At 42.1% G+C, this 15,985-nt stretch overlaps 1 protein-coding gene across 1 annotated transcript in view; it reads left to right on the forward strand.

Moving 5' to 3' along the window:
* The window catches only part of LOC139941511 (phosphatidylinositol 3-kinase catalytic subunit type 3-like), a 249,235-nt gene that overhangs the window by 165,975 nt on the left and 67,275 nt on the right, over positions 1–15,985 (forward strand). The window contains exon 12 of the mRNA XM_071938045.1: positions 1,154–1,262. Coding sequence (XP_071794146.1) covers positions 1,154–1,262 — 109 coding nt within the window. The remainder of the gene's footprint in view (positions 1–1,153; positions 1,263–15,985) is intronic.

Raw genomic sequence — 15,985 nt, forward strand, 5'->3', positions numbered from 1 at the left:
GGCACAATTGGAATGTTAATATTTAGCCCTGAAAACAATCCTTACAACAAAGTACGCGCGCACTGCTCGCAATTTCTGACCAAATTTAAATTTAGCTGCGCCCACCACTAAAAATGTCCTAGCTACAACACTGGTTTCGGCTGATGACTTTGGAAACGGAAGTAATGTGGTTGGACCAGGAAAGTTTGTCATCGATGGTAACACCCAAAAATTTGGTGCAGTGGACTTTACTGATGGCAGTATCATTAATTTTGACTGTTCCAATGCCACACAAATCTTGAGACCTGGAGAAGACCATGTATTTAGTTTTACTAGAGTTGAGAGAGAGTTTGTTGGCTTGGAATCAGGAAGAAACTTTAGTAAGCTCAGTATTGAGGTTACTGACCAAGGAATAAAAATCTGTGTGAGACGAAAGAATAGTAGTGTCATCAGCGAAAAGAATAAAGGACAATGTGTTAGAAGAACAGTGAAGATCGTTAACATATATAAGAAAAAGAAGAGGACCAAGAATAGAACCTTGAGGCACGCCATTGATTTGACATTGATGGTTATAGACCTGATAGCGATAAATTGTAGGCAGCGGGGATTGCGCCGGTCTCTGCACACAATGGTCACTCCATTTCCTAAACAGATCCCAATGAATGACCTTGACCAACTTGTCATGTCTTTCTTTGTACTCCGTCTGGGCCATCTTACTGCACTCGCTGACAATATGAAAGACAGTCTCCTTCTGCCTTGTTGTTACACATCTTGCACATAGGATAGACATTCGGTTTCTCTATCCTTGCCGTCATTACATTAACATTTGAACATATTTTGGACAGATTTTCCACATTTTATGCTCTTTAATAAAGAGGGGAATTATATATGAATGGGAATAAATGATGGTACAAGGTCTTGAACATTCCCTTAAAAACTTGCTGGGTCTTTAAGCGCAAGGCCACAACCCTGCCAGTTTTAAATGAACATTCAAGGCCTCGTACCACTTTTTTATTCCATTATTGTACAAGGCGTATTTGTAACACATAACATGATTGGTTCCCATCGATAAAAGTTCACAATTTAATACCATACATGTAGTAATTTTCTATACTAACTCAAACATGTCATAACTCTCATGTCTTTTACATTGTAATGTGTTTGTTTTTCTTAGAAGTATTTTGGCACATCCTCTTGCTGAGACTCCAGACACGACCTCCCCTGTGACTCTATATCCGACCACCTTCACTCAAGAACAACATCCTTCAACCCGAGTTGATGAAGTAAGTGTGAACAAGAGCACAAATAACTGTTTTGGGTTTTAAAAAGCTATCAAAATATTTCATTACAGGTATTCAAATTTATTTTTAACCTACTCTTAATGCTTTCAATGTGTAATAATGTTTTGTATTTTAGATTTTAGACCTAACTGCATTTTTAAAACTTATGGATTGTCCCGCTAGATTTCCGCGCTTTTTGCCATTTCACAAAGCACTAAAGATTAATCTTAGCTTTGTATCAATCTTAATTGCTAAGCAAAGAGTGCATCACAATACCAATTACCCTGTCACTTTTTGTACTCCGGTCAACTGTCACTTTAAAAGGAATAAAAATTTTCAGGAAACACCAATCAAATTGCGTTTTAAGATATTGTCAAGCACATATGTGACACATGCAAGCCAATCCAATGACTTCATAATTTAAAGTAACGGTAACCAAAGCTTAAAAATCCTTTGTCAAGTGCAATGAATGTCCGAATGCGTAAACTTTAAAGGCATGGTTTACTCAGTTTGTCCGAACTACAAAGAAATTTGTGTGTTTGTGGAGGGTGGGTGGGTGGGGGGGGGGGGGGGGGGGGTAACAAAAGAGGTATAGATGTCGCGAGTTTAAAATAGAAACTAATGTCCCTGTGTGTAAACTTTTAATTTAAGGCGTGTTTTATTCAGTTTGTCTTAATTTGCTTGAGGACGGATGCATGTGTCCTAAAAAAAATGGAGCTGCGTGATAGGTGCCGTTCCCTTGCCCCTTCCCTCTCCCCACCCTACGTGCTCTACAGCCAGCCTCCAGTCTCCATGATTCCGTCCCATAGCAACAGTTTCAAATGAAAGGTGTCATTCCCCCCCCCGCCTTTTCCCTCTCCCCGCCCCACGTGCTCTAAAGCCTGCCTCCGCTCTCCATGATCCCATCCCATAGCAACAGTTAAATAAAAGGTGCCGTTCCCCCATTCCCCTGCCCCTTCCCTCTCCCCGCCCCACTTTATTAATAATGGTTTATTTTAATCTGAATAAAAAACAACCAAAAGGTTGACAACATTCAAATTTACAAAGTTTTTACAGAATTAAGAAAAATGGAATTAACAATAAACAGGCAAAATCTATACATAAATACACAAAAATTTAAAGAAAAAAATCATTAACTAGCAGAAACAGGGTAGCGTGGTTTTACTATAGCGCTCAGTTTTGCATTTTGGTATTTGAAAGCTAGTAGTTGAGGCTGCTCTGAGATGCATGTTAGTGGTGTTAGTTCTGGCAAGAGGTAGTAAGTGACACAATTTTTGAGAACAACGAAGACTATTACCAAACTTAAGCAACAGATTATGGCGTCTACATGTAGATTCTCAAGTGGGAATATTAAGACTAGACAGAGCATGTCAGTAGGAAATATATCCATAGCCTAAAATAATACGACTGGCTCGTTTCTGCACACGCTCTAAAGAGATATTTTGCTCCTTGCTTATTGAAGTGTGCCATACTTGGCAGGCATACTCAAGAACTGGTCTCATGTAACAAATGTAAACTGCAAGTATGTCAAAAACAGGAACCTTAGCTTTCTTAAGAATACAAAGAGTGTAAAGTCTGCGAGAAGCTTTAGAAATAATGTCAGTAATATGCAAGTTCCATTTAAGGTCACTCTGAATGGTTACTCCCAGTAATTTCAAATGAGACACCTGACTTAAGTTACTCGAGTTAATGATAAGTTGCGAAGCAGGTACTTGGCGCTTTAAGAAACTAATTACCATACTCTTACACTTGGAAGGCTTAGGTAAAACATCATTATCCTTACACCAAATAGTTAAGTTGCTCTAAAGCCTGTCTCCGTTCTCCATGATCCCGTCCCATACACCTCTCTTAATATTTATGCATGACGTCATAATTCCAACCCAAAATGAGGCCATGGGGGCGCAGCCACTGTACTGTACGCACGCGCTGCCCATAGCAACAGTGAAAACGGCGCGCAAAACCCCACCAATTTTGATGGTTTTTTGCTCAAAAATCTGTCAATTCTCAACGGATTTTGTTCCAAAATAGATGAGTGTCAAGACGAAGTGAGTGTCTTCCGTGAAAAAATTTGGCGAGGTTTGATGTAGTATCCATGGAGGAGATCCAATAACATACGCACGCATGCACACACAAATCGGCTACATGTATTTATAAAGAGATTAAGTTTGTTTACTAACTGGTTGAATGTTTTTAAGATTTTTTCTTTTCTTTTTTTCACTCACGTTGTTATAATTCCGTATTTTCTTATTTTTAGTTTGTCTATTTTTCCATGTTCAGCGCCCTAGAGCATGTTTACATGATTAGGGCGCTTTATAAGTTTTGGTATTTTTTTATTCAAAACTGCAATACTTTGAATTTTATCAAATATGTAATTCTTATCAAAACCTAACTGTTGTGATGCTTTAAAAAAAAATTTAAAAAAATATGTATATAATGCATTTATAATGCGCCATTTACATGTGTTACCTACGACCAACTCACAAGGTTGAACCCCATAAGTCGGTACGCACAGCAAACATTGCGTCTTACACGTACGTGTAGATTCATATGAAAAGATAAAACTCAAAGAATTAATCACATGTTTTAGTTGAATGAGCTAAAACAATGAAAAACATTAAATGGTCATCTTGCTATGGTAAAGAGCACAGCTAAGGGCTTGAGTAGTACCAAGGGTAAACTCATGAAAGGTACATCACACTCGAAGCCAGCACCATGCAGCTCTGGACGTTTCCTCAGGATTCTTCTCGCCTTGACAATCCATTGGATTGTTACCCCAGGCTAGTGAACAGAATCAAGTGGGTTCATAGTTTAATCTCTCTCCAGCCCAATCTTTGTGTTCCGGGCGCTCCGGTCACCCGCCTGTCGGATTCGAGGACAGGGATAAGAAGCTCCACCTCCGCTACCCCACAGAGTGAGGGAATCCCAGTCAACCTCATTCACTGATCGCTGCTCAGAAATACCAATGACTGACTCTTCAGCAGAGTTTTCACGGGGCAGTGTAGCTTCAGACAAAAGACCAAACAGAAGCAGTTTCCTCTTCTGATGATTCTTCAACGACACTGAAGATCAGAAGAAGGAAAAGGATAACATATCCCCGGTGGCCTTAATGACGGTATTTGATTCCATTAACACTTCATTGGCAGCCGTCGTCAAACAGCCATGAGGGCAGCGCCCATCTTACTGCGGGCTCCCCACCATCCACCTTCCCGGACTCATAACCGGGATTGATTGTTCAGGGTAAAATCGTAACAGCATCAGTCAATACTCAACTTCCAAACTCATCCGAGGTAATTGATAGTTGGCCAGAGGTGGCTAACACTCTGGGATGTGACCGTCAACCACAAGGTTCTCACACCTCCATCTCACTGCAACCCTCAACAACCCTCGGGTCATCCGATGGGGAGGAACCTGAGGAGGAGCCTGAAGGGGAACGGAGCTCACGTGATTCACGCGCACGTTCCGAGGAAGAGGAGACTGCAGAACTTAGCAGTTTCTCACCATTCAAAAATCAGGTACAGTTGTTGTAGCGAGACATGGTATGTGTCCTCAAGCTACCGGCCGATGATATCCCAGATGATTCATCAGGGTGTTGCTCCTTGAAAACAGAAATATGAGGGCAGGAAACACATAGTACACGATAAAGCTTCAACTAAAGTGATCTTTGCTGAAAAGGCAAAGCCCGACTGGAAGAGCAGATGAAGAAAATTGTTGTTCTCTTCTACTGCTCTCCGAATGTGTTGTCTGCACCTGTGAAGAGGGTGCATCCATCCTAGCGGACATGCTGGGTATAGCCTTTCGCTACTCAGAGGATGGCTTCAGGATGTCCCTGGAGCAGTTAACCCAGATCTTGCTCCAGACCACACGACGCTGTAGATTCCCCACAACTGGGCAAAGAAGAAATTGTAGGATATTTCTCTGCTGGGGATCAGCCTCTTTGGGGGGCAATTCTAAGATGTCCTTGAGGCAGAGGCCAAATGCCTGCAGACCGCAGACAAACTGAACCTGCCAATACTAGCGGCTCCAAAGGCTAAGCTTGGAAGAAAGACTAACAAGGCCGGCTTCATGCCATGCCCTAGACTTTATGACAATTCGTTAGGCGCTGCCTATTTGTCTGCCTTTCATGCAACAGTCACAGTGCGATGTTACACATGCAACAGTCGTAGGTAGCGCGAGGCAGCTCTAACGACTTGAGTCACTTGTTCCTAGCCGAGTATTCATTTATTGTAAATTATACAATGCATATGCAACAGATACCATAGAGAGGGCCAATGGTAGCTTGTCTGGCAAAATTGGAAGAATTCATTATCAACATAGGAATGTATCTTTTCTGTAATTTTTGTTTTGTAATTTTATTAATGACATTCTATTTGCTAACATCGATTTGGAAAATTAAGTATTTATTTTAATCATTAAAACAATTTCGTGACTTCTTTTAAGATAAGTTTGACCAATGCATTTTCATAAAATGTAACTCTCAATAATAAACCCCCCTATCAAAGAATGAAGTGTGCGCCCTGTTAGCTCCTTTTGCTCCATGTGATTTGCCGTTGTTTGCAGATTACTCCGGAAAATAAACTCGTTCACAGTCCCTCGTCGGTCTCGTTTTGTATTGGCAATCATAAATCATTGTTCTCAAATAATGAGCCGGTGAAAATAGCAAGGATTATCATAAAGGAAGAATAAACAATTACACTAGCTTACAATACCATTTTAATGGCAGAATAATAAGCTTGCCAATGTAGAATTTATAAAACAAAACAACGGATCATACCACGTCTATGTTTACAACCCGAAAAATGTTTTCCATGTAGCGACAGCTGCCAAGTTTGCGTGGCAACCCAAGCGTAACTCACGTGTTGCATGGGTACAAATCGCAATAGTGCGTGGTTGTAATATTGGTGAAATGGCCACCAGTACTCCCGAAATGTGGCGAGTTTGTCTAGTTTGAAACTCACTTTCACTTAGCTGCAGAATCTACTTCAATGTTGACAAATCGAATCAATCTTCAGTTGCGGTTGAAAGCAAAACGCCGGGTCATATGTTTTCGAGAACGGCCATGACCCTGCAGGTTTTAAAAGGCAGTTTAAGAACTCGTCGCTACCCTATTCCCTTATTCTAATAATTTGTATTAGTACAACAAATACTCATAATGAGTGTTTACAACAGAGTAAACTATATTGGTTTGCTCTGGGGAGATTGCAATTAAAGTTCTAACATCAGACATCCCAAGAGATGATTCAATGGTCTTCCGCATATCAGGAGAAGCTGTTGCTGTCAGAGCCATCCCCACAACACTGCGCGACACAAGGGAGCGTAGTTCAGCCAAATGACTATAGCAGCTCCAATAAGCTTCAACCTCAACAGATATCATTCCCCTGTTTTGGTAAAACAAATAGAGAGAAAGAAAATGTATTTTCTTGTAAGGTTACCTAGATTTCGAAGAAAGCTTTCCAATAGTCACGATAGATTCGCGACCCACAACTTTGATTCCTGTTTACCGCAAGATTGTGCAAGCTCCCCTGGTGACAGAAGCTCTGCTGTTTACTCACTGTCTGTATTTTCGTCGGGCTTAATCATGATGAGAATAAAGTTGCCTGTCATTAGGATATGCTCAACAAACATGGTGAAATGGACTGGGCAATTGAGCATAGGAATTTTTTTTTAAATCACAGACACATCTGTTGCCCGGGTTGGACAAGCAGCACAACCGATTTACCAAATTCAGGCAATGTTCAACACAAAGCCAGGTCGAACACTACGAGCCTTTCCAGACTTCCCTTTCCAATATTTTGAGCCTTCTTAATCTTGCAGACATTTATTCATGTATAACAAACACTTTGACAAAACAATTCTAGAGTGAATAAATAACTCACATTTCTCCATAAACTGCAGAGTAAACATTTATTTTTTATTAACATTACCCAAATAAGACATCCGCTCATCATTTTCATCAGTCCCTTACAACGTGCCGCAGACATTGCCACAACTTCAACCAGAGTGTAGACTATCTGTGTTTGAGCCTGCGACTGTTGCTGAGATTCAAAGGGTTATTATGAAATCTCCGTCAAAATCCTGTGAGCTGGATCCAGTGTCAACATCCATGATAAAGCAAAACATCGATATTTTTGTACCCTACATCACTAAGCTTGTAAACGAATCCCTCAGTTCCGGTTGTTTCCCCGATAGCCTCAAAGTTTCCTACATCAGGCCACTCATCAAGAAACCAAACCTGGACAAGGAGATATTCAAAAACTACAGACCGGTTGCAAACTTAAAATATCTTGGAAAAGTCATCGAACGAGTAGTTTCATCACGTATTTCTGATCACATTCATACTTTCAACCTGTCCGACGTGTTCCAGTCAGCATACAAGCCTTTCCATGGGACCGAGGCTGCACTAGTCCGTGTGAGCAACGATATTCTCTCTGCAATGGACAATGGTAACCTAACAGCACTAGTCCTGCTAGACTTGAGTGCTGCTTTTGACACTGTTGATCACAACATCCTTCTCTCTCGGCTCCAGAATCACCTTGGCATAGAGGACACAGCCCTAGCATGGTGCAAATCGTATCTCTACAATAGAACTCAGCATGTATGTATTGGCACCGCGATATCCGACCCTGTTGTTTTGAACTACTCTGTGCCACAGGGGTCGGTACTCGGCCCGCAGTGGTTTACGCTATACACTTTACCGATTCGTGACATCGTCCTGAAATTTAATCTGAATTACCATGTGTACGCAGACGACACTCAGCTATACATCACGTTTAAATCTTCTCAAGAAAACGCCAATGCATCTATTGCAAGACTTGAGAAATGCATCCAAGAGATTCGACGTTGGACACAACAAAACTTCCTGAAGTTAAATGATGATAAGACAGAGTTCCTTCTATTTGGGTCACGTCAACAGTTAACTAAGGTTTCAGTGCCATACATCTCCATCGGTGATGCTCGGATAGCTCCCTCGCTGAAAGCTCGGAACTTAGGGGTTATTTTTGATTCATCGATGACACTTCAGCCACACATCAACAACATTGTTCGTTTATCATCATATCACATCAGGAATATAGGTAAGATTCGCAAGTACTTGGACAAAAGTGCCACTGAAAAGGTCATTCACGCATTTGTTACTTCTCGTCTTGACAACGGCAATGCTCTTCTCTACAGTCTTCCTAACAACCAGATTTCCCGACTTCAACGGCTCCAAAATACTGCTGCCCGCATTGTGACACTGTCTAGAAAATCCTGTTCTATCACCCCCATTCTGAAACAACTACACTGGCTGCCTATCTCTCAACGAATCATCTTCAAGCTGATGCTCATTGTCCACAAAGCTCTTAATGGCAAAGCTCCCCACTATATTTCTGAACTGCTTCACGTTTACACTCCATCAAGGAATCTTCGATCAAGTTCTATGCTTCTCCTCATTGAACCCAAGTCTCGACACTCATGGGGTGACAGGTCTTTTTCTTCAGCTGCGCCACGCATCTGGAACTCTCTACCACTTAATCTTCGATCTTGTGTTTGTACTGCAAAATTCAAGTCTCTTCTCAAAACTTATCTTATGTCACAGGTTTTCAATGACTAATTTTGTTGTGTCTGTTTTTCTTTGTGTTGTGTTTTGTTTTTGTTTTGTTTTTGGTTTTACTGCGCCTTGAACACCCAGCAGGGTGGATATGTGCGCATTACAAGTCTTATTATTATTATTATTATTATTATTAATAAATACATACAAGCCAAATGTGTTTATAAGAAATGTAAGACTTTTCAATTTATATTAATACGAAGGGAAAAACCTTCAGTAAATTACAAAATACTGTCAACAAATAAAATACTTTCTGTCAAATGAAATACTTTCTCTCAAAAATAAAAATAAACAAAACTTTTCAGTACTTTGCAGAAAGTATTTCACCTGAAGAAAATATTGACTTTGATTTGAAAGAGCTAGGGTGGAACTCAATGTAAATTTTTGAAGTGGAGCAATCAAAGAGTTTTATCATATCATATTCAATAGGGGCGTTTGAAGCTTTGCAGCAGCATGGTGTGGGAGAATAACTTATACTATAGCTAGTAATTTTGTGTTTACAAAAATGTGTTTGAAGTCCTCTGAGAAAAGGCTAACACTCCTCATTTAGTCACAAGTGATTAATAGTTTACTAATAGTTTATTCATAAACACCTCAGATAGTTTTGCTATTTCTAATGGTGGAGAGCGCGTCCGTGGGGGTGTTTAAACGGCTGAATGACCAGCTTGGGCTGTTTTAACCGGTTGTTTTTGGATATGTTTGTGCAGGCTAGCCCATAACCTCGTTCCCAGGGGTGATGGATCTCGCCACGCGATTATAGCCCATGAATAGTATAATGTTTACTACACAACACAAACAAATGCATATATCCAAAAATTGTCTCAGTCATAAAAATGCAACACACGTATAGAGCTCGAGGACGTCGAAAAACAGTTAAGTTTTAGAGAGTTTATTACTTTATTACGCCTTTTACCAAAAAAGGCATTTATGAGTGCGATAAAAGAGTAGTGACTTAATTAAGGCCCAGTCCCACTGAAGCAGTAATGAGAACGATAACAATAACGAAGTAAAGATAACGCATTCTATTGATTGAATGAGCATGCGCGTATTCTGCGTGGAGCAATTCAACCAATAGAATGCGTTCTATCCGCGTCGTGATCGTTATCGTTTTTGTTATCGCTGCAGTGTGACTCGGCCTTTAAACTGCAGTTCTTGCAGGGTCAAACTCCTGCAATAAAGACCCTTGCCTTCGGCTCGGGCCTATGTTGCACGGCCATGACCCTGCAGGTTTTAAAAGGCAGTTTAAGAACTCGTCGCTACCCTATTCCCTTATTCTAATAATTTGTATTAGTACTGTACAACAAATACTCATAATGAGTGTTTACAACAGAGTAAACTATATTGGTTTGCTCTGGGGAGATTGCAATTAAAGTTCCTACATCAGACATCCCAAGAGATGATTCAATGGTCTTCCGCATATCAGGAGAAGCTGTTGCTGTCAGAGCCATCCCCACAACACTGCGCGACACAAGGGAGCGTAGTTCAGCCAAATGACTATAGCAGCTCCAATAAGCTTCAACCTCAACAGATATCATTCCCCTGTTTTGGTAAAACAAATAGAGAGAAAGAAAATGTATTTTCTTGTAAGGTTACCTAGATTTCGAAGAAAGCTTTCCAATTGAAACTTCTGTTGACAAAGAGTAACCACATACACAAACTGGACATGTACATGTACCTTCATGGCATACAAAAAAAAAAAACTTGCGACCATAATCTACTGTTCCTCCAGTACATTACATGACAACATTTGTGCCTTGCAAATTGCACAAAGAAGTTATCAGAAAACAATGACTTAGGTGAAAGACGATAATTGGATTCACCATTGCTCTCACCTTAAATTTTCATGTATTTCGTATTTTCTAACCAAATATTTTAATTATAATTGCTTACCATTTTGCTACACAATGACCTTTGTCAACAAAAAGGTTTGGCTGGTAGTCATAGGAGGATGATGTATTGTCAGTAGACTTCTGCCAAAGGGCCCCAGAAGAGACCAGCAAAAATTGTCTTTGTTGTACTTGAACTCTCTCAATTGCATCCTCCTTTATGTCACCAATGTACTGCTCTAACTCCATTCTCTCAAGTCTTAGCATTTTCACTTATTTCATCAAAGCAATGAGAGGAGAACTGACTACTGTAATGGCCGTGCCATCTGTAGAAGTCCCTCGTCGAGCCGAGTGTGGGGTAGACAATCATTTTTAGAATTTTATTTGCATGTTTGTGTCTAGAGAGTACGAACCGAAGATGCAAATATCAAAATTGTAAAATAACATACAGAGCCTCTGCCCGGAGAGGCTGACTGGGGACTGGGTCTACCACACATATAGAGAATAGTAGAAAGGGTCTACATTACAATTACAAATCAACAGCAAACCGCTGAAAGATTTTTAGTATGTCATATATTTATAAATTATATATTATAATATTGAATGTTAAATTGGGAAAGTCAGTTTGAAATTAGGTTAATTCTTTACTAAATTTAACTACCTATCTGGGCTTAAATTTTAAAAGCTTCGTGAGTACACATGGATAATAGACCTACCTGGTAAATAGCCGACTTCCCATAAAAAGCCATACCCAGTCATGCAAGTTGGTAAATTTACGAAAGCATCTCTGTCTGACCCTCTATCTATCAATCAGTATCACTTCTATCAGCCTCCATTCAGCTCCACGGAAAACCCCAGTTTTTGTAGCCCATGGTCAATGGCGCTTTTTTTTATACTGTCTTCACCCTTCACAGGGCTCCATGTCACTCTATTTCTACCTCCATGCTTTGAAGAAATGCTGTAAGTTCGCTTTTTGGATTGACCACCGAGTATATAAACACACAATGTACACACGGCGACCTAACTCCATGATGCCATACTCTACAAGATGTATTATGAATATTCATGTTTTCACGATTCTTAACCAATCAAACTGCTATGTCCAATTTTGGTAGCAAGTCCCATTGCATGTGTTCAAAGCTGGGTACAAGTGATTCAAGACGGTAATTGCGACTGACTCACACACACGTACTGGGATCGAGGGTGTCTGTATCGTCCCCGCAGCTACACCGCGCTGTAACTACACACCGCGCTTAACAATTACCGTCTGGACTTCAAGACTAGCCATGCCCAGGCCCCCAAGTCCTCCCTTGGACATCTCTCGGCACTGCTCTGGCGGCAACGTGCTACTTCCAGCCTGCCCGTCAGAACTTCCAGACAGGCATTAGGGGCCTAGTGGTGGTAGGCCCCCTCCCCCTACCCGCTATTTGGCGGGGGGGGGGGGGGGGGGGCTGGAGGGCTGGAACAGTGACACCCTGCCCTTGACTCGGCCCCCGACCTGTGGCCCGTCGAGGGCCGCCTCAGAGATTTCGCAGGGTCTTGGAGCGAGATCACGTCCGACGCATGGGTGCTCGCAACGGTCGAATACGGCTACTGTTTAGAGTTCACGAGCACCCCTCCATCAGTCACACTGGTCGTGAAACGCCAGTTCCGCTGAACATGGAAAAATGCCTGGCTCTGAGAAGGAGATATCCTCCCTACTAGAAAAGCAGGCAGGGGTCCAGTGGCAGACTCCAGGGGTTCCTCTCAATGTTCTCCTAATGCCCCCAAAATAGGGTACCTCAATATCAATCTGAAACCGCTCAATCGGTTCATCAGACCGAAGTGCTCCCTGATGGAAACACTAAAAGTGATCCTGGAATCTCTACCTAAGGCGGTATACGCAGCGTTAATTGATTTACCTCCACATACCAATCTCTTTGGAGGACTCTCGAAACCTCCAATTCAGATATCAGGGGTGCACACTGGAATTCCTGGCCCTCCCATTCGGGCTCTCCACGTCACCAAGGGCTTTCACAAGAGTCACACGATTAATCGCAGCTTATCTGCGTCGCCAGAATATCATGATCTCTATGTACCTGGAAGAGTAAACAGCCCGATATCTGCAGACCACCTGCGAGGTGACGAGGGCTGTAGGTTTCATTATAGACAAGGAGAAATTCTGTTCATACCAAACCAGTCTCCGACCTTCCTGTAGCGGTTGTCAACCTCTGGAACAGTGTGGCCTTTCCCATAACGGAGCACATCACAGCTATGTATCAGTGCGTGGACCTGTTCCTCTCATCCACCACAGCCTTAGCACGGGCCTGGTTAAAAAAAAACTCCTGGGTCTCATGGCAAGTCTGGTAGATTTGGTTTAGATTAAATTTAGGACTTATAACAAAGACGTAAATAAGAACGCGGTTAACATAAAGAGTCACAGTTAATAAATGTGGTCAATAATGTGGGTCGCATACAAAGCAAAAATGTTAAAGTGTTATACTTCGTATCAAGTTGTAACAAAAAGTGTAACAACTTTGTATCCTAAGAACCCCAGTAGTTACAATTGCAGCACATCTAAGGGAATTTTGCAATGATGTTGTTGTGACGCTCAAGAACACATTCCCTGCTAAGCTGTTAAATAGGCTTAGCATAGGCACAATTCCCTAAGCGCTGCGATTCTTTCCTTTAAATCCATTGGCCTAGGACCAAACTACAATGTACACAAAAAGCAGCTTAACACAGCAAATACCATGCCTCATGTACGAGTTGTGAATTCAGGTGTTCTGCTCAATTTCTGCAATTTTTTAAAGCAAAATGTTTTGCCTATTTGTTATAAGCAGCTCTATAAAATTGAGCCACTCAACCACCAGAGAAACGTCACCACAATAAAATCTCTGCTTTTGTATTCCGGTCAAAGAGCTTTTGTTTGTCATGGTCTAATTTCCGAAAGAAAAGCGAAATACTGGAGTCAGTTTAGGCAATTGGTCCTCGGCACAAACAAGGTGACGTTACCCGTAAATCATTCCAAATCCAAGGCGGTCTATTTTCGTCGTCCACGCTCGTCGCCTGAAACGAACCCGGTCCACAACGCACCACACTTAGAGCTTGTCAAATTTTGGGTACAAGTTTAGACTTGTGCTAGTCGGTGACCATAAGAAATCTGTGTATATTGTACAAAAAAATGCAATGACACCGGTCATAAATGGGATAAGGACTTGACAATTCAAATCAAGTTTTACGCCGTACCCATGATCTGCCAAAAAATGTCAAACTGTGGAAAACATAAAATAAAGTTCAAAAATTTTTTAAGAAAAGAAGCCGGCAGTTTAAATTATCCATAGAGCAAGCTCCCAGAGGCCTATTGAGATCATTTACCTCTTATCTTAAGACTGGGCAGTTTGATATACTATGTGTACGTTCAAATGATGAGTTAAACTAATATTAACTAATAATTGCGACTGACTCACACACACGTACTGGGATCGAGGGTGTCTGTATCGTCCCCGCAGCTACACCGCGCTGTAACTACACACCGCGCTTAACAATTACCGTCTGGACTTCAAGACTAGCCATGCCCAGGCCCCCAAGTCCTCCCTTGGACATCTCTCGGCACTGCTCTGGCGGCAACGTGCTACTTCCAGCCTGCCCGTCAGAACTTCCAGACAGGCATTAGGGGCCTAGTGGTGGTAGGCCCCCTCCCCCTACCCGCTATTTGGCGGGGGGGGGGGGGGGGCTGGAGGGCTGGAACAGTGACACCCTGCCCTTGACTCGGCCCCCGACCTGTGACCCGTCGAGGGCCGCCTCAGAGATTTCGCAGGGTCTTGGAGCGAGATCACGTCCGACGCATGGGTGCTCGCAACGGTCGAATACGGCTACTGTTTAGAGTTCACGAGCACCCCTCCATCAGTCACACTGGTCGTGAAACGCCAGTTCCGCTGAACATGGAAAAATGCCTGGCTCTGAGAAGGAGATATCCTCCCTACTAGAAAAGCAGGCAGGGGTCCAGTGGCAGACTCCAGGGGTTCCTCTCAATGTTCTCCTAATGCCCCCAAAATAGGGTACCTCAATATCAATCTGAAACCGCTCAATCGGTTCATCAGACCGAAGTGCTCCCTGATGGAAACACTAAAAGTGATCCTGGAATCTCTACCTAAGGCGGTATACGCAGCGTTAATTGATTTACCTCCACATACCAATCTCTTTGGAGGACTCTCGAAACCTCCAATTCAGATATCAGGGGTGCACACTGGAATTCCTGGCCCTCCCATTCGGGCTCTCCACGTCACCAAGGGCTTTCACAAGAGTCACACGATTAATCGCAGCTTATCTGCGTCGCCAGAATATCATGATCTCTATGTACCTGGAAGAGTAAACAGCCCGATATCTGCAGACCACCTGCGAGGTGACGAGGGCTGTAGGTTTCATTATAGACAAGGAGAAATTCTGTTCATACCAAACCAGTCTCCGACCTTCCTGTAGCGGTTGTCAACCTCTGGAACAGTGTGGCCTTTCCCATAACGGAGCACATCACAGCTATGTATCAGTGCGTGGACCTGTTCCTCTCATCCACCACAGCCTTAGCACGGGCCTGGTTAAAAAAAAACTCCTGGGTCTCATGGCAAGTCTGGTAGATTTGGTTTAGATTAAATTTAGGACTTATAACAAAGACGTAAATAAGAACGCGGTTAACATAAAGAGTCACAGTTAATAAATGTGGTCAATAATGTGGGTCGCATACAAAGCAAAAATGTTAAAGTGTTATACTTCGTATCAAGTTGTAACAAAAAGTGTAACAACTTTGTATCCTAAGAACCCCAGTAGTTACAATTGCAGCACATCTAAGGGAATTTTGCAATGATGTTGTTGTGACGCTCAAGAACACATTCCCTGCTAAGCTGTTAAATAGGCTTAGCATAGGCACAATTCCCTAAGCGCTGCGATTCTTTCCTTTAAATCCATTGGCCTAGGACCAAACTACAATGTACACAAAAAGCAGCTTAACACAGCAAATACCATGCCTCATGTACGAGTTGTGAATTCAGGTGTTCTGCTCAATTTCTGCAATTTTTTAAAGCAAAATGTTTTGCCTATTTGTTATAAGCAGCTCTATAAAATTGAGCCACTCAACCACCAGAGAAACGTCACCACAATAAAATCTCTGCTTTTGTATTCCGGTCAAAGAGCTTTTGTTTGTCATGGTCTAATTTCCGAAAGAAAAGCGAAATACTGGAGTCAGTTTAGGCAATTGGTCCTCGGCACAAACAAGGTGACGTTACCCGTAAATCATTCCAAATCCAAGGCGGTCTATTTTCGTCGTCCACGCTCGTCGCCTG

Source organism: Asterias amurensis, chromosome 9 (assembly GCF_032118995.1).
Source record: "Asterias amurensis chromosome 9, ASM3211899v1".
Taxonomy (NCBI): Eukaryota; Metazoa; Echinodermata; class Asteroidea; order Forcipulatida; family Asteriidae; genus Asterias; species Asterias amurensis.